Source organism: Ictalurus furcatus, chromosome 25 (assembly GCF_023375685.1).
Source record: "Ictalurus furcatus strain D&B chromosome 25, Billie_1.0, whole genome shotgun sequence".
In the NCBI taxonomy this organism is placed as follows: domain Eukaryota; kingdom Metazoa; phylum Chordata; class Actinopteri; order Siluriformes; family Ictaluridae; genus Ictalurus; species Ictalurus furcatus.
The window spans coordinates 2,520,825-2,540,376 of record NC_071279.1 but is presented as its reverse complement, the minus strand read 5'-3'; the positions used below and the strand labels follow the sequence as shown (position 1 = coordinate 2,540,376).

Genomic DNA, 19,552 nt, shown 5'->3' with positions numbered 1-19,552 from the left:
CCCTTCCATTTTGCAGAGATCAAGATGACTAATGAAGAACCTCTTCCGAAGAAGGTGAGTGTCCTGAAGTTAAAGGAAAAGTCCACCGCGAAACACCTTCATTACCTTCATATCGAGATGTCCGTGATTTGTCTAGCGATCCAGATGTTTGTGTTTGCTGTATTTTCGTCGTCGCCGGGAGAAGTTAGTGGCCGTTTGCCGCAGGGATGTCACAGGGTGACACGGCTCGCTCAGATACAACGGTGTCGGATAGGAGAAGAGAATTTCAGACAAACGTGAAGGATAAACAGCCAGGTTTTACTGGTCGATCCTGAAAACAAAAGATCAAGCGCAGATTTCCAGTGACGGTCCACGTTGTACAGCACGGTCCCTCCAGGATTTTTTTTTTTTACAGTTGCAGAAATGAATGCAAAATTCAGCAAACTCCATCGTGAGCTGAACACGAGTACAGCTAAAAGGTCTCAAGTACCAACAAACAGCACTGCGGAACACCCTGCAGTTTCGTGCAGTTGCAACTTCACCCATTCAAGTAGTTTTTCGCAAAAAAAAAAAAAAAAAAAAAAAAAAACCTTGGATGAAATCATGTACAGACTGTAATTTATTCTCCTAATGCAGTCCCTTACAAAGCATGCTTGGAACTACAGATCCACTGCCCGGTTAGTTACGTCAACAAAAACGATTTATGTAGTTTTAACACTAATGAATTGAGTAAACTTTTTGAGTTTGAAATATTTTAGGTGGATTGAACACAATGAGATTGGCACCCTGTCCAGGGTGTACCCCGCCTTGTGCCTGATGCTCCCTGGGATAGGCTCCAGGTTTCCCCGTGACCCTGAAAAGGATAAGAAGATGGATGGATTGGATGGATGGATTGAACACAATGAAATTAAGTTGTGACAAAATGTCTGAAAACTTATTTACGCTTACTGCATGTTTAATTTCCTTTTACTGTATGTTATATATATGAAAATATTACACAGATTTATCTCGCAATTGCAACTTCTTACCTTGCAGTTGTGAGTTAATTTCATGCAGTTGGGACTTTTTATCTTGTAAATGCACTGTAAAACCCGATAAGTTCATTTAACTCCAAAAAATTCGAGGAAACTAATTACCTCCAGATTGTTAAGTTGATAAATCAATTTCTTTACGCCAAATACACTTAAATATAACAAGTTTGAGTTCATTTGTTGTTATATTTAAGTGTATTTGGCTTAAAGAAATTGATTTATTAACTTAAAAACAGTGTGTCAGTTAGAGTTATTTCATGCTTTCTCCTAACCTATTAGGCTGTCTCCTAACCCAAACACTTTTTTTGTTTATTGAGGTAAATCTGGGTAAAATTTGTAAAAAAAAAAAAAAAAAAAAAAAAAAAGGTAAAATATGTGGCAGAGGCAATGTTCCAAACATATGAAGAGTGGAAAAGAATGAAGAAAAAAACACCAAGTAGAAAGCATTCCTTATTCCTTAAGTATTCATTGAATCTTATTTCCATTTAAATTGATCTAAAAGCAGTTTAATCTCGTCCACTAGAATCCTATCGCACCCCAGCACATCACAAAAGACCAGTGTTACTTCTTCATAAAGTATTTGAGCAGGATACACAACAAGTGTTATCTAAACCAAACAAAGCTGAAGGATCTACATGCGGAATAACGAGCAGAATATTCCAAAACTGGCATATAGATGAGAAACACAGCCGTCATTACAAATAAATATCATCAGATGAAGCCAGATTGGGATTTATTATTGAAGCCAAGCTGCACATGTGAAAACTAAGAGCTTTAGCTAATAAACTGCCTGGATTTTGACATGATGCCATATTCTTCAAGGTAGCAAAGCCTGGCCAAGCTTTCCTGTACAAATGACTCTTTTCCCTTAAGTGGAAAAAAGAACCCCAGCCTAAAGAAAAACACTGGTGCTTACAGGTCACTGCAGGAAAAAAAGGGGGGGGAAATTCAATACGCCAAGATGTTTGAGATTTTCAGTTTACATCGATCTTTCTGCTGTTTACAGCTCGAACATATTAACTGATTTATTTAATATCATTCAATGTCAGTATATCTTTTGCAAAGAGGCACAGAGGCAGTTGATGGAAAAATGCTAACAATAGTCTTTCAATCCCGCATTATTTCTCTGGATCGTCACAACTATCGAATCCATTTGTCTCTCTATTTCAGCAGTAGACCTCCCCCTTTTTCCAGTGCATTTGATGCTGACTATAAATAAGGCTGTCAGTCCAGTTTAAAAGTTTTCCACAGGCCTCTGGAGTGGTCAAACATCCCTCTGGAGATTTTAAGTGTTTGGAAAACGGACTCATCTCCCAACTACATTTAACTTTTACCTTAATAAGTCTCTCTCTCTCTCTCTCTCTCTCTCTCTCTCTCTCTCTCTCTCTCTCTCACTCTCACTCATTTACTTTGAGGAGTTCCAGTTTAACTTAAGGGGATGAGAACATTTTATTAACCATGAGCCAGGAAAAGAGTCACACATTAATGCAGTGTAGAGTGGGAAACAGACAGTGAAATTGAAACCATGCAGTACTGGACTCAAACATGTATTGAGTCAAAGATACTTTATCATAATTTGCTCTAACCCTGCCTTTGCTTTTTCCCTAACCCAAACTTTGTTTGTTGTAGGGGCACCAATTAATAATCGAGAGTATCATGTGCGATTGATTAAGTCTGGTTGAGCTTAGTTGTTGTTGTCCAGGTCAGTATTAGTCATAGCCTCAAATCTGGGCCAGGAAGTCAGGTGTCATAATGGTTCTCCCATTTAAAACCTTCGCCTCGCCTGATTTCATGACAGATTTGTTAATCTGTGCAGCCGTCCGTTCACTCATGAGAACTGTCAGTAAGTGTCACGGCTAATCCGTGCAAGCTTGTTTCTTTACCTGAGAACGTCGGTGTTACGGTTTGGCTTGGGATGATTTATGATCACGTTCGTGGTTCCTGCATGCTGTAACTTTGTGTGTTCGTCTGTTTGTGTGTTAGTGTGTGCATGTGTGTGATAGGGATTCTTCTTTATTGCCAGGGGATTTTTCATCAGCAGAATGTTATACAGAAACGGATGCTCTTGTGACTCAAAAGCCAGGACACTGGAGTGGAATATCAAAAATAACCATTACAAAATGTTTCTTATTTTTCTTTTCTCAATCACACTTTGTTCCGACACCTTGGTTCAGGATGTTTTTTTAACGTGCGGATAATCGTCATTGTGTCGTCTATTACTTTTGAAACCCGTCTGCCAGGAAATGAAATGAATGTGTGACACTTTTATCTTTTTCCATGTACCCTATGATGTTCCTGACACTTAATGAGTTTTCAAGATGTATTTCTGAAAGGAATTTTTCAAATTTAATAACTTCCAACCGTAGCCAAGACAGAGAATGAGCACTGGGCTTCCAATGTCTATGTTGGGTATTATATTGTCTAGATGTGTTCCTAAAAGTTTAAATCACACCAAAAGAATATGTGACCGTTTCATTTAAGCTCTGTGGAACGACTATTTTTAAACCATACACTTTTCTGTTTATATATGTAAAGTATAATTCAGTTACTGCTACTGTTTTCTCCCACTGCCATCAGATTACCAGGCACGAGTCAACTCCAGCAGTCTTTAACTTCTGAGGGAAAAATATGTGAGGTCCAGCATTCCTCAAAATATCTGTCTGTCTGTCCTTTTCTCTAACACTCTTCTTATCATCACCCTTTTCCTCCATCTTTCTCCTTGTTGTGTTTTGTCATGGTCCGTCTGTCTCCGTGAACTTGACCCAATCCTGGTGGAAAACATTAAAATATAATTCATGGTGTGTGATGAGTCTGCAAGCATGCAGATAAGACTAATGTCTCTGCTACGTAACCGTCTGTCCAGATGTTTTCTCTCTTTTCTCTTGTCTATTTTAGTGCCTGTTTTTCTCTGCTGTCCTCTGAACAGGAATATCATGAGTGTCATGTATCTAGTGAGCGGAATAGTTTCTTCAATAGATGATGCAAGATTGAAAAAGACGCACTGTTATCCGATCCTATTTTTTTGTCAGTTGCTCCTCAATGACTTTCCCACAGTTGTTTAAAAAAAAAAAAAAAGAAGTAAAGTGCACTTTGCAGTATCTAAAATGTTTTCAGTAAATATGATGAATTTTTCAGTGACTTCAGTGAAATTGTACAGTGATAATATGTAAGTTCTGCAGTTTTGAGAGTGAGGAATGTAAATCTGGAGCCACTAATCAGTCCAGAGTTCCGGGGTTAAAACTTTTATGACTATAGAAAACCTGCGTACACAACACACTTAATGATAATGAGTCTTAATTGATCACATATACATTACAGCACAGTGAAAAAGAATTGATGTTGCAATGTAAATTATGAGAAAATGAAAGTGTTCTTTGACCTTGGATGCATGTAAACCTATTCTATGAGACCTCTAAAACATAATTCGGCACGTTCATATAGCATAATAGGTGCACTTTAACCACTGAGCCACCAGTGGCCCAGACGGACAAGTGAAGAGCCGTTAAGGATCCTAGATTTAACATGTTTTCAAAGAGTTTACAGAGTAACAGCATGAAAGCAAGCAGTGATTTTTTATTAAAAAACATTTTTTATTACCAATGAAGTCTACTGAAAATCTATACATATTATTTTACAATTAATATTGAGTAACATGTATAGGTTAATGGATCCCCCCCCCAAGAAGCATATCATAAAATAAGTAATTACTCTAATGTTACACGTAAATGCTTATACAACGCTTGTATCAATACACATTGAGGAAATATTGAGGAACTGATTAAATCTAAAGGGATTACATCTCAGGATCTCTCCAGCTTTAACTGCCAGGGTGAAAACATGAGAGCTTAATCCAAGTGAGTGGGACAAAGAGAGGTTGTTGATCCTCTGCTGCGGAACCTCCCAAATACACTGCCATGTAAAGAATCAATAGTCCCAAAGAAAGATATTTCATAATGCCAGTGCAGTCCATCCATCCATTCATATTACAATCTCCTTAGACAGTTCCACTTCCAGGTGTATGTAAACGACAAGTATTTTGCTAGCCCATAACAAGCATGAGAGCTGTGAGGCTTATATCTGCTTTCCTCTTCAAGAGAAAATGATATTTCAATAATGTTTCACTGGGACCAGGTAAAATTATAGCTTGATCGCTTTAATGATCCGGTAAGTAATTTGGAATTATTGAACAAACACAGCAAGCACATTACCAAAGTGTCCTTTTTACATGTAACATATGTAAAAAATATCTCTTTGTCCTGTGTTACACATTTTAGAGTCATCAGGAGAATGGGCAAGATGGCTGGTAATATTATATATATATAATGTAGTGTTAATTACAGTTGTTGAGTGTTGAGTTACAGTTATTTTATGTCTTAATAATGAGTCCGGTATTAGCCAATCAGATTTGGCCACGTCACTATACCGGAACTAGTTGACTGTGTTGTTATGTTCTTTAAGGTAGTGTGCTCCGGTGCGGATGGTCGTTTACAAATCCATCAGCACAGGGCAAGAGCATAACTCCGTTGTTGTAACTTTGTGTTTAATAAGAAAGTAAAGTTCCTGCAACGAATTCTCTTTACGCCTCCACGGACACTTATAAGCCAAGACGAAAGCACAACAAGTGTGTCAGAAGCTGAGGGAGAAAGAACTTCATCGTCAGATTGTGAGTCGCTGGGAAAATCCTTCGTGTAGTGACTTTATTATTCGATTGACCTTATAATCACTGCAAAACGCGATGTAAAGCAGTAATAAAGACCGATGGGCCACGTTTGTTTGTTTGTTTGTTTATTTATTTATTTATTTGCGCTATCTGTAGATCCACGGTGAAGAAAGACTCACGGGGTCTCCCTTCCCCTAGCGGAAGGGGCGGCGCGTGCAGTCTGTCACGTGTCACAGCCATTACTACACACCCCTGCGATTCTATATTGAAACTCACAGTTCACAATGTATTTCGGTATCTAAAGACTACTAGAAGTAAAAAAAAGGCCATTAATTAAATATATGAAATAAAATAAAAAGGAAATTAAAGAGAAAGAGAAGTTTTCAAGCTCGATTTAATACAGCTTAGATATGAGTGAGCGAGAAGGTGAACTTGGAGCATCATCTGCTCCAGACCTCCACACTGGACACAGGCTGTGCTGTCACAACAAAATAAACAGCTCCAACATGACATTTCACCTCTGCTCCAAAGATTGGAAGCAACAGAGGCTAGTTTGCTTGCTGTCACACGGCAGCCGCTTGCCAGAAGGGTAACACGTGGTCCCCATCCACATGAAGACACTACCACACTTTCAGCTGTCCCTGATAGAACCCACCTGACAGATGGTGATGCCACAGGGCCTTCAGATGCTGAACGGCTTTTTGCGGCTGAACTCGCGGTCGTTGATTAGACGCGTACGGAGCCCTGCTAGTCCAACTTCCTCCACACCTGGCCCGGATGTGAGACCCAGAAGCCGTGTGCAGGGACCCAGCCGTTATAATGGCTATTTCGACTTGGGTTCAAATGCGCACGCACCTTCAACTACTTCAGCATCCACCAATCACCTCACAGCCCCTCGTGGTAGCACTCCAGATGGACCTAAAGCTAAACTTAACACGTATGATGGTAAAGATGACTGGGATTCCTTTATCATTCCTTTTGAGCGAAGTGCTGTCATTTACAGATAGGGCACAGTGGAGAGTGGATAAACTCCATGAATGTCTACGGGGAGCTGCTGTCAGATGGAAGCCACATGACATCTGGGCTAGGGACAGCTGAGTTTAGCAGGGAAGCTAAAGGTATACCTGAGTTTGTCCAGGAACTGCAAGCTAACCTTCAGCAAGCTCATCAAGTGGCACGCCAGAACTTAAGTGCCGCTCAGACTCGCCAGAAGAAGGTCTAGGACTTACGAGCCAGAGAGAAGTCCTACCAAGTAGGTGATCTTGTTCGAGTGAGAGTCAGTAGTAAGAGAAAGGGCTACAGTCCAAAACTCCAAGCCCCGTGGAAAGGACCATTCGTCATCAAAGCATGTCTTGGACTAGTGCTCTAACGAGTCTGGGGCAGACGAAGTGAGAAAGTGCTGCATCATGATCGCTTCCAACCCTATCTAACTGACCACATACCTGCCTGGGTGCAGCGTCTGCGACACATACACTTGCACAGAGGAAGGCCATTTTTCTATCACATAATTAGAAAGTCACATTTTCTCTTAAGTCCAAATTTGAACATGATGCAGTTGTTTCCTAAACAGTAAGAAGAGGTCCTGCCACACATAAGCAAGCGGTCTAAACCAATCAGTGGCACGTCTGGCACAAAGATTTTGGTGAATGAGTCTAATGCATAAGAGAAACACAAAACACAAACATGACATGCCACACTACAAAACAAAAGCACAAGAAGATTAATGAACAAAATGGGAAGAGGAGACGTGATTTCCCTTTACACGCTCTAATTGTTGATGGAGGGGTGACTTGGCTCAGCGTGCACCAACCATCTGGAAGTTATTCGCTTTTTTTTTTGGTAGTGCCAATAAAACATCTAAAAGTAGTTCTTTTAAAACTAAAGTGAGAAAAGAGCCCTATTAGTTAAGGCAGCACTGACCTCCTCCACCCATTCACTCTCTCGCTTATTGAGACGATAACTATACTCACTGCTATACAGAAGTAAATGGGGGAAAAACTGTAAAAACCTCAAGTGGATTAAGACATCACTGTAACATTAAATACAGTGGTTTCTTAATTATATTCCAACACAAATATATGAAACATACACCCAAGCCAGGTGTATTAATTCTATCTGCACATGCTGACAATTAGCTGTAATTGTTCTTTAAAAACGTGGGAACAGCATGTAAACAGTTGTAAACAGCGCCCCCTTGTGATACATAAGCGTCATTATCTTTGTTACACTAATGCTTACAGAGGAATAATGCTGAACATTAATAAGCATGTTTTATTAATATAAATAAAAAGAGGGAGGGGGTATTATTGAATTCTCAATAAATAAATAAACAAACAAACAAGAAATTTAATAAATAATCACTAACCCTTTAGTGAACTTATTGTTACTGAAAAACAACGTCAAAGTTCTGACATCACGGACAAGACTTTATTCCCTTCCTTAATGTTGCTGATGATCAGTTCCTTGTGCCAGAAAGCAATCCGTTTTAACTACAGAAGTCGAGTATCACCAGTATATATGTATGATTAAATCACAAAAGGTCTACGTATGGGTCATAACTCAGGACGTATGACATCATTTACTGAAAGTGGTCTATTTTCCATTCCTCATGATAATTGGGTCTGAGGCATGCAGTGATGATCAAATCCAAATGTTCAGTTTTTGTACACACATCACATAAAAGATCACGAGCGCTTTCAAACCATCTCCCAAAATAATGTTACACTTCAACTCACCTGTTTTTTTTTTTGTTTGTTTTTTTAAAAAGGTAAAAACACATTACTACCAATTTGGTTTAAATACACATACTGAAAACAAACTGACATTATTTTGGTGACTTGAGAGTCTGAGAGATTCGGACAAACAGCTCTGGTTTTTATCACACCTCCTCTTCTTGTACTAGCGGTTATGGAATTTGACATTAATAATGTGGTGTGGTGTTTGTGCGTTTTGAAGAAGACTGGATTATCGTCAGAGATGTGATGGTTTTACTTCTTGGCAGCTTGAAAGTGCTCAATAACATTCTCCCAGTTTATAATGTTCCATATGGCTTTAATGTAGTCAGGTCTGACGTTTTTATACTGAAGATAGTAGGCGTGTTCCCAGACATCAATGCCCAGCAGCGGGACGAGACCTTAAAAAGAAAAAAAGAAAAGATGCAAGTAATCTAATTAATTATATATATATTATATATATATATATATATATATATATATATATATATTTATATAACGCTGACATTAATATCACATCAGAGGTGGAACCTTATATGAAAACAGTTGCACTAGAAAAACTGTGCACCCTGCCCTCAGATATTTTACACTCTTGCCAAGCAAGAACCTCAAACTATGTGCAATACTAGTGTGTTATTTTTGTATCTGCACGTTCTGTATCTATGTAGTTAACTGTTTAGATTGCTAACTAATGCAAGTTTACTGCAGAGGGTCTGTTGCAATACTAAAGCCTGTTAACGCTGCAAAATTAATCACGTGATACAAGTCTACCACAACCAGAGACGGCTAATCTAGAACTAAATGAACAGCCTGGTACTTTAACAACTGACACCAATCGAAATATAAAATTCAGAGACTGACTTTTTATATGAACTAGATTTATAGGTCAAACTGGTGAGTCCTGTAGTGTTGGACTCAGTAAATAGCTAGCTAACAAGTTACTAACGTCTGCTAGCTGGGCTAACTGATTACGTCGTTAATTTCGTAACGTAACATGAGCACGTAATACCGAGCAAAACACCGAGTATTTAAGGGCTTTTAATTGTCTAGCATTACCTGCGAACATGTGCAGTTCTGCTCGACATGCTCTTTCTTACGTCTTGTGTTTCACACTGCCTAGTTACGTTAGCCCCCTCACACTGACCTCAGTCCTAACCTGCCCTTGAAGTTTCAACTTGAACCTGAGAGGAACGTACCATTTTGCGCATTTAGGTAGGACTGTAATGCACAAAATGGTGCACTTCACACCAAGCATCTCACTGCAACTAGAATGTGACGAATTATAAAGATTTAACTTTGGAACACTTTTAAACATTGCGTTGTTTTTTTATTTCTAAACACGATACGCTTGGTGCTAATAATGAAACTCTGAATCCCACCCCTGTGCCTGTTCTCTAAACCCTAAAGACGATTCCAGACATTTAGGAGTCGACTCTGATTACGGCGGTTGGGATTCGATTGAATCGAATCCCAACAGAACAGTTGATTCCACGCAATATTGTTCTCATTCAAACAACAATACACGTTACAGGAAATGATTTAAAACAAGTTCAATATTATTTATGTATATTCTCCTGTTTTATGATGTAATACTATATTATTGACTGACTTCTTATTGTTGAGGTGTATAAAACGGCAGCTAATACTTTTTTTTTTTTTTTTTACGACGCCTGTGCACGAACTTGTGCTAAATCCATTCGACGGAGTGGAGTCGACTCTCCATTCCCAATGCTTAGAATCGGAGAATCGACTCTCTTTTTATTGTTTGAACAGAAGCCCTACTATTAGCTAGCCTGGCTTCTATTGCTTGTTTGTTTTTGAGTTAATACATGTGGTTCCGCGCTGCTTTTGCCTTTAAACAGTATCTGAAAAGTATATTGAGATCTGCCGACTACTTGCACGTTTGATTTTACCAGACGAAGTGTGGCTACTGAGCGTGGAGGAGACTGACAATACCATGTGCGATGGTGTGTGTGAAACATTTCCTTAACATATTGTTAATCAGGATGTTAGTTAGATATTTAATCCGATGACTGTTTATCAACGCTACCTACCTCGCTAGTTCCTTTAGCTAATTTGGCTACTTGCTTGTATAAACGGCAAAACGTTGTGTAGATATATTATGCAATAACTCGTGCATGACAAATATATTGAATTTGTTATTATTTTTATTTTTTATTTATTTTGTTATTAATGACTGAAGACAACAAGTATCGTCAGTCACGATAACATGCGCACTAGCTACCACTAGCGTTATCTTTTTTTTTTTTCTCCCCCCATCCGTATTCCGATTAAACCCGCCTCCTGCACTCCAATTGGCTAACACATGTTGCTCGCGCGCGGTCTGTCTTCCACACGCCAATCCAATCGCAGGATATGGCGCGATACGCGCGCAGACCGAGCATGGCAACCAGTAGGCTTGTGTGACACTTGGGGGCGGACCGACATCCTCTCAGTAATAGCGGATGCTCCGAGTTCGCTCTAAACTCCAAATTCGATTTATTTATTTCAAATAAATAACGCTAATAAAATTAACCGGGCGCGGAGTCATAACATCTTTTAAGAAAACCTGGTCGTCTTGGTCTAATTCAGGGGCGTGTAAGTATCACACAGCGGGGGTGTTTTTCCTTTTGGCGTTGTTTATGAGAAACATGGGCGAGGAGAGCGGCGCTGCTCGTAGGGAGAGTCTCTTCCCTTTCCGCCATTTTGTGACAGCAAGAAACTGATAAAACACGAAGCCGACAGGTAGCTGGTGACCAGGTTAAATAGCAGCAAACTGCGCGTCTGTGTTCGTTTGGTTTTTGTGTGTGTGTATGGAGTAGCTGTGTGTGAAACAGAAAACAGCGTAAAAAGTTGATAAATTGATGCGCGGTTGTTTGCTGGCTGCTCGTCCCTCTGTTTGCAGCACCGAGTGAGCCATGCTAATGCTAACGCCTGATTTACCGCGGATAGTCCCAGCACTGTGCGGATTTACAACTGCAGCCGATTTCTAATCGTGAATAGCGCTTATTTTTTCTGGGAAGCTTAACTACATCTAGCCAAAGTCTTTTTTTTTTTTTTTTAGTTTGATGCAGAGCGTTGTTGGATACCGTGGGATGGATGTAGAGAGCTAAGGGGGATTGAGCAGACACGAGTTTGTGTGTGAGGATAAATGGAGCTAGCAGGCGAGAGGCTGCAGTCAGGAGGGACTTCATGTCCCGGGTTACTGCTCACTGTGCTTTAGATTACACATGGCACATTCTTCTCTGAGGACATTTCATCCGGTTTATTTTATTTTTTTTGCCAAAGCTGAAATCATGAGGTTGTTTGCTCTTTTTTTGTTGTTGTTGTTGAGAATGTGTCTAATATGATTTTTTTTTTCTTCCCTTCCATTTTGCAGAGATCAAGATGACTAATGAAGAACCTCTTCCGAAGAAGGTGAGTGTCCTGAAGTTAAAGGAAAAGTCCACCGCGAAACACCTTCATTACCTTCATATCGAGATGTCCGTGATTTGTCTAGCGATCCAGATGTTTGTGTTTGCTGTATTTTCGTCGTCGCCGGGAGAAGTTAGTGGCCGTTTGCCGCAGGGATGTCACAGGGTGACACGGCTCGCTCAGATACAACGGTGTCGGATAGGAGAAGAGAATTTCAGACAAACGTGAAGGATAAACAGCCAGGTTTTACTGGTCGATCCTGAAAACAAAAGATCAAGCGCAGATTTCCAGTGACGGTCCACGTTGTACAGCACGGTCCCTCCAGGATTTTTTTTTTTTACAGTTGCAGAAATGAATGCAAAATTCAGCAAACTCCATCGTGAGCTGAACACGAGTACAGCTAAAAGGTCTCAATTACCAACAAACAGCACATCATGTACAGACTGTACGACAGTTCGTTCTAGTCCACTGATTTGATTGGATGTTCAAGACTTCTGATGTTGACTAGAACAGCTCTGGTACATTTCACTGTTTCTATCACGTCGCTTGTCTGTGTTTGCAGTTCTAGAAAAAGTTAATTGGCTGAAATCGTTACTCCTCTCACTACGGGCTGTCTCGGTCAACATCCAGCTGTGGCTTCTTGGGGAACTATCTTCATTGACTGTGCAAAAATAAACACATTCGAATAATAGTATGTATTGTGATGATGACTTCTCGTTTGTAGAACTGTTGCGTAACAGTATCCCTACGTCCGAATCACAGCCATGCTGATATTCAGTACGACAGCACTCGTGCTTTTCCGATTCGGCTTGATTTCACTAACGGACGATCCGACATAGTAATCGAGACAACAACCGCTGTATACACAATTCCACCATGCAGCGCCTCTATACCACGACAGAGGGTTCGGCCTCGGCTAGTTGGCGGTCTTGAAGATGAGTGCGACGGTGTTGTATTAGCACGAAAGTTTAAGATTTGTAATCTTATGCGCTTGTTAGTATAAAGGACTAAAGCACTGCTACTAGTATTAGTCCCTTTAGAGATGAGGTAAGGGACAAATCCCACCGGTGTGACTATCAGCAGGTAGTTCAATGGCATTGTGTGTTCTTGAAAGAAGTATAAATAAACAAATAGCTCACAGTTTAATTAGGAAATAAATCTTGGACACCACTGATAATCACGTTAGGTGTAAACAGTTAATATGCAGGGTTTTTTTTTTTCTTCGGGCGGCTTTTCCTTTAAGAGTAGAATATGTAGGACAGTATTTGTTTCAGACCACTGAAATACTTTGCTCTGTCCATGTCCTGTGCATTTACAATAGCCTGTGTCATACTTGATTTATACAAATGCATTATAATGCTAAATGGGACCTTAAAATGCCCAACTTGGCTTTCAGAAGATTATAATTAATCAATCGCATGACAAATTAACCTGCTATGATAGACTAATTTTGCAGTAATATTACAGACCTGGCAACACTGATTAGCGCTACTGTTATACTGTCTGTTAATAAATGCTTAAATTTTGATTCAGGTTCGCCTTAGTGAATCTGACATGAAGACCCTGACCAGAGAGGAGCTGTGTGCAAGGTAAGGTTGACTATATTATGTTTGGTGGTGTTCTTTTCCTTGACTTTCTTTTACCTTAAAAAATATATATATATTCTAAATACTTCCTTCAACATTTTAGGTGGAAACAGCATGAAGCCTATGTCCAGGTGCTCGAAGCAAAATATGCTGATCTAAATTGTAAGTAAATGCTGGTAGTTTGCGTATATTCCTGCTCAGTTCTGTTAGTAATGTTACAGGTTTTAGCCATTTTAATAGTCTGATGGATTGTTTCAGGTTTAGTGCATTGTTTCCGTGGGCCGTATTATTCTAATAGCATAATTATGTCCACAGCCAATGATGTGACTGGTCTTAAGGAGTCTGAGGAGAAGTTAAAGCAACAACAGCAAGAGTCGGCACGCAGGGAGAACATCCTGGTGATGAGGCTGGCCACAAAAGAACAGGAAATGCAGGAATGTACAGTAAGTATTCCACTTTCTGGTTGTCTTTCGGTTGTAGTACAGGAACTTAAGTTCACGGTAAAGAAATATTAACTGGAAAGGATGCTTATAGGGTGTCCTAGCTGTGTGTTGATGTGAAAGGACAACGTTATTGGAGTAGTATTGTATTCAAACTTTTGGTCTTATTTCTTACAGAGCACAGTTTTTAAATACAAGGCAACCTTTCAACAGTGCTGCAGAGCTTTAGCCATTTTTGGGTTTTTTTTGACGTCCAAAGCATGCGTAGTGGTGTCACGGGACACAATTACGCCCCCCCCCCCTTTAAACCATATTTTTAAGGGAACAGGCCACTGTTCTATTTGTCAGACTTTTGCAGGAAGGGGTGCCTCAAAATCAAGATAATATAACAGGCAACGTTGTGGAACAACTTGGCCTTTGTTCTCAGTAAGCTTGGGCAAATTTTCAACACCAAATGATCGTACCAGGAAATATTTCTCGTATGAAGAGGCTCACGAGCACTATATATAGTGAACTCTATACCTTTTTGTGTATATTTACATGTTATAGTGCACTGTGTACATATTTTGCAGTGATATTTTTGGATGGTTTTCATGGAAGTAATTGATTAATTATATGGAAGATGTTCAATACATACATTTTTAATGCCTTTTTATCCCTTTTGATGCAGTTGGTATTGATTTCTACTTGTTACCCATACCACAATATTGTTAGGAGCACAAATTAGGGTTTCCACACCAATCCTTTTCACATTTATCTTCTGAAATGATTAGTTTAATTGCTCAGGGTTGGTCTTATTGCTGAGGTACAACACATGAGTGATATGATTGTTCCGTTGATTCGGTTTCTAACACAGTTTGTCCATTTTCAGACGCAGATCCAGTACCTGAAGCAAGTGCAGCAACCCAGTGTGGCTCAACTGAGATCCTCCATGGTGGACCCAGCCATCAACTTATTTTTCCTTAAAATGAAGGCCGAACTGGAACAGACTAAAGACAAACTGGAGCAAGCCCAAAATGAACTGAGTGCCTGGAAATTTACACCTGATAGGTAAACTAAAATAACTCCCCCCTCCAAACAAAAGTCAAGACTTTCCTGACTCACCCCCTCACTTTCTCCACTGCAGGAGTGCAAATAATGGTGGGGGAAGACTGAAATGCTATGCTCACAACGAGACTCAGACTTAAAAGCCAAACACAGAAAGACATTTTTTTTCTCTTGTTCTGTGCTGCTATTATCATACTGTAATGTAAAAGTGAAACAGAACAGAAACTGAAAAGCCAGGTGGTCAGGTGACACTGTTTCAGCTTTCTCTTCCCCACACCCCCTCATGGTACAGAGGCCTGAAGGAATCGGGACTGTTCCTGAAGAGGTGGTCACAGCGGAAACAACCCCTCCTTCCAGCCCCCAACAGCCTATGTTAGACAGATTGCTCTAATAAATCGTTGGCGGCCATTGAGAGAGACTTGAGCAAGGCATTTGCTCTGGAGCTGATTGAACTGTAGTTTTAAAAATCACTGATTGAACATTTAAAATATGACCCCCCCAAAAGAGTATGTTGCACATGCATATCTCCCACCTTTTACCCCCACCAGTGTAGAACTGTTGAGACTCTGGGTAAGAATTTAGAAACGCCCTGGGGGAGGGGAACAGTAGAGTGATGTAATACAATCAGAGGAGTTATCGATCATACGACTCTGGGGGGAGGAGCCTTTCTAATGATGTAATACTTTGGGGAAAGAGTAAAGACCCTGTGGTCTACAGAGACTTTGTTTAACAACCATCTCGCTGGTGCAAGAGACGGTACAGTGTTTAACTTTTCCTTTCCTCTTTTTCTTTGTGTTCATAGTTTTGATATATTTTTTGCTTTTTTTTTTTTTTATTTATTATGTTTTGTTCTTGGAAATGCTCTTTGCACTTCCAGCAGTGTTGTTTTTTTGGGGTGGGATGGGGTGATTGGCTTTCCACACTTTAGAAGAGGATGTGTTAAAATGTGAAGAATTGCTAATACACTGCTGCAGGTGCAAGCTTTTTATTTCAATGTGAATGCCCATGTGTCTTCGAGGTAATTACTAAAGCTGTTTATATGTATGTCTATGCTGCTGTGTCGTTTGATCACAATTTTCAGGTCCAACATTTTATCGAATACAAGTGCATTTTTTTAGACTGTTTTACACTGCTTTTATTATTAACAGGTGTTTTTCTTGTGAAATATTTCCGTTACAGAGCTGTTCAGTGTCATTGTTTTTTAATTCTTCACCATTACGTTGAATGCTTTAGGTGATGTTTGCAAATCTAAAATGCAGTTATAAAAACCTTTAGAACACAGTGAACATGGTTACAAAGTTAATCATCTCAGCCAAAGCATTATCTTCTCATCTCCATTACCCAAGCTTCTATTTTCTCTTTCTGGTCAGAGGGTTTGAGCTGCCTGCTTTGTGTTTATAATAGTCAAATGTTTAGCACGTAGCACTTACGGCAACTTGTTACACTGAATATATCAGCTTCCCTACATCAGTGTAACTTCCTATAGTCAAACTTTGCAAAATAATTAAGAACTTGTTGGCACTTTTACTTTCAAAAATAATTGTATTCAAACTCCTGTTCAAATATGTCTGGAGTTCAGTTTCGGAAGAGTGTATCTCTGCATCAGTATTTCTACATGTGCATATTACAACACAGTCTGCAAATAGCCATACAGTAATTTTATCTGTCATTTATGTATCTTGTGGTGACCCTATTTATGCCCTCGAAACGTCATGTAAAAGAGATTGGTATGTTTTGGTCCTCACTGCAATTTGTCAGGACACTGTAGATATTGGAGTGTGGCACATGTAGTTCAGTGTCACTTAACACGTACGCGAACGTTTGAACGATTTAAAAAGTAAACTTGCCACAGTTGTTTTATATATTTACATAGAAGTGTGAAAATGCTAGGTACATGTTCTGAGGTCTGGTACGTCATCTTTGGAAAAACCATGTATATTTGGAGTCTGTGTGCATTTCTGATTGGTGCCTGTCAAATGTTACTGTGAGAAATTTATTGGTTCAGTCATTCATCTATAGGTTGGTAGAGTTTTGCATTGAGTTTTGATTTATGATCGGTACACTCATCTGTTAGGGTTCCTCATATTTGTTCATCACCCACATACCATTTTTGAATGTCTTTTGATCATTTGACTAATGACCAAGGTGGGGTTATGGAGCAGTGTTGTCGCTGCTCGGCAGTTACTCCAGCTGTCCTTGTTGTGCTCATGGCTCTGTTCACCATGTGATGTCAGACTTGTCTCCCTTGCAGCCAGACTGGTAAGAAGCTGATGGCGAAGTGTCGCATGCTGATCCAGGAGAACCAGGAGCTGGGCAGGCAGCTGTCACAGGGCCGCATCGCCCAGCTAGAGGCTGAACTCGCGCTGCAGAAAAAGTACAGCGAGGAGCTCAAGAGCAGCCAAGATGGTGAGAGAAATCTCTTCTTTTTTTTTTTTGGCTCATTTATTCTTCTGTGGGTCAAAAATGAAAGCAGGAGTGTATACATTTATACTGTACGTGGGTTATATATAAGTGTATTATTATGTCTCCGCCACTATATTTTCGGGTCGTCCTTCCATGTCAAAAGGACTAGATTGGGACTAGTTCTACGCCCCCCACTCGCCTTTTTTTTTTTTTGTTTTTGTTGATTTTGCTATTCAAGATTGTCAGAAGTGTTTTCTAAATGTTAATAACAAATTGAACAGATTGATGGATAACTGTCAAACTCCTAAGCAATACTTTTGGCGCTACAATCTGGATAATCTACATAAATCATGTTATACCATTCAAAAAAAAACAAAACCCATAAATTGTTATAGTTACTGTTTGTACTTTATTTGTAAGGCAGTGAATTTTATTTAAGATGTAAATGTTATAAATTCTTTATTCTAATATTTTTGAGGTACTGGATTTTTTATCTCCATCAGCTGTAAGCTGTAATCATCAAAATTAAAACAAAATATAGGCTTAATATTTCACTGTGTCTAATGAATTTATAAAAGTTCCACTGTTTGAATTAAATTATTGGAAAAAATAAGCTTTTCCACGATATTAAATTTTTTACTTTTTTTTTAGATGCACCTGTATTTTTTGAAAGCGTCATCCCTTTTTCGTCTATGACCCATCACTGCCGACAGCTTTGTCATCGCAGCCTATATACCATCTTGTCACAAACTGTTTTCTATATTTCTGTCTGATTTAGGTTGTTATATTTTGTTATTTAGAGTTGAACGACTTCATCATTCAGTTGGATGAGGAGGTGGAGGGCATGCAGAGCACCATCCTGGTTCTCCAGCAGCAGCTGAGAGAGACCAGGCAGCAGCTGTCTCAGCAAGCTCAGGCTTTGGGTACCTCTAGTGGCGCAGGTCCAAGCAGGACTGCCCCTTCTCCTCCCAGCGCCTCCGAACCTCCCGCTGAAACAGAAACCGCCCCTTCAGGCAGCTCCACCGGGGCAAAAGACTGCGGCCGTGTCTTCAATGGACCTTCCAACGGTTCCACCCAGAGAGCATTGTCCAGCTCCGGCCCATATCGGGAGGCAAGCAGCGCTGATGAGGATTATCCAGGGTCGCCCTGTGCTTCCAGCCCTGCCCATGGGGGTGGAGCCAAACTGTCTAACCACTCGGAGGGTGCAGTGAGCCAAGGCACAGGGGATGGCTACGGGACGCTCAGTGCAGGTTATGAGAGCGTGGACTCTCCAACAGGCAGCGAGGCATCAATGACTCAGCACTCAAATGACACAGACTCCAACACTGATTCCCATGAGGCTGCAACCGTCGCCAAGAGCACCAGGACAACGGGTGCACATCACACCACTCACAACGGGCTGGACTCTGCAGCTGCTGCTACAACTGCCTCCAACCCCTCCACAGGGTCCGTTTTGTAATCTTTAAAATGTCTGGGGGTTTTTTTTGTTCTTGTTTTTTTATACTCATGGCGAGCAAAAATAAGCCACACATTTAAGGCCAGTTAGTTTTTGTTCAGTTTTTCTGCTTCAGGAAATGAAAATCAAATACATTTTTTTTTTTTTTTTTTTTTTAGCCATTTCCAGTCATAACTTGGTTACTTTGCAATATTACATAGCTGATTATGTTGAGCAGTATGAGAAATGAATAACAAATGAGCAGCATGAGAATAAATATCTGATGTTTTAAGGTTTTAAATTGTGCTCTAATTGCAGCTCAAGGTTATTTGAACATCACCCTGCCTGTATAATTAATTTGCTCACTAAACTAAACAAGTCATGAACTTCTGTTGTACCATAAAGTTTGATTAAGTCAGGAGGCAAGTTCTTCACTTGTTATGCTTACTTCAGTATGTCCTTAGTTACTTGATGTTGAACTTTTTTTAAAAAAAAAAACAAACAAACAAACATTTTCTGTTCATCACCATGGAAAAAAGTTTTTGTTTAATTTGTGGGTAGTTTTTCTGAGATGTATCTTGTTGGATTCATATTCTGGCTTCATTTCGTGTACTGACCAAATATCAATAAAGGCTTTTAATATGACCCTGGCATCAATACTAATTTATCTAATCATTAGACCAGCAGAATCATTTTCACATAACTTTTTCAGAAATAAATGAAGTTGTCATGAAAAGCAATGTAGCTGTCTAGAATAAATAATCACCAAGTAATAAGTTCCAACGTTACTTAAAACCCCAAACGGTGGCATTCGGCATCACATGA

The 19,552-nt window shown here is 39.8% G+C and overlaps 1 protein-coding gene across 4 annotated transcripts; it reads left to right on the top strand.

The window, feature by feature from the left end:
- The first annotated feature begins 5,456 nt into the window (after nucleotides 1–5,456).
- Nucleotides 5,457–19,372, top strand: wtap (WT1 associated protein). Of its 4 annotated transcripts, none has more exons than XM_053614042.1 (8): nucleotides 5,457–5,673; nucleotides 11,782–11,819; nucleotides 13,350–13,405; nucleotides 13,506–13,564; nucleotides 13,718–13,845; nucleotides 14,714–14,892; nucleotides 17,141–17,295; nucleotides 18,093–19,372. In XM_053614042.1, exons 2-8 carry the CDS (start codon nucleotides 11,790–11,792, stop codon nucleotides 18,749–18,751), a joined length of 1,266 nt encoding a protein of 421 aa, XP_053470017.1. In that variant the 5' UTR covers nucleotides 5,457–5,673; nucleotides 11,782–11,789; the 3' UTR covers nucleotides 18,752–19,372. The 4 variants fall into 4 exon arrangements, with proteins under 4 accessions (XP_053470017.1, XP_053470014.1, XP_053470015.1 ...); XM_053614039.1 differs by lacking the exon at nucleotides 5,457–5,673 and adding an exon at nucleotides 10,055–10,369; XM_053614040.1 differs by lacking the exon at nucleotides 5,457–5,673 and adding an exon at nucleotides 10,394–11,000.
- Nucleotides 19,373–19,552: the final 180 nt, after the last annotated feature.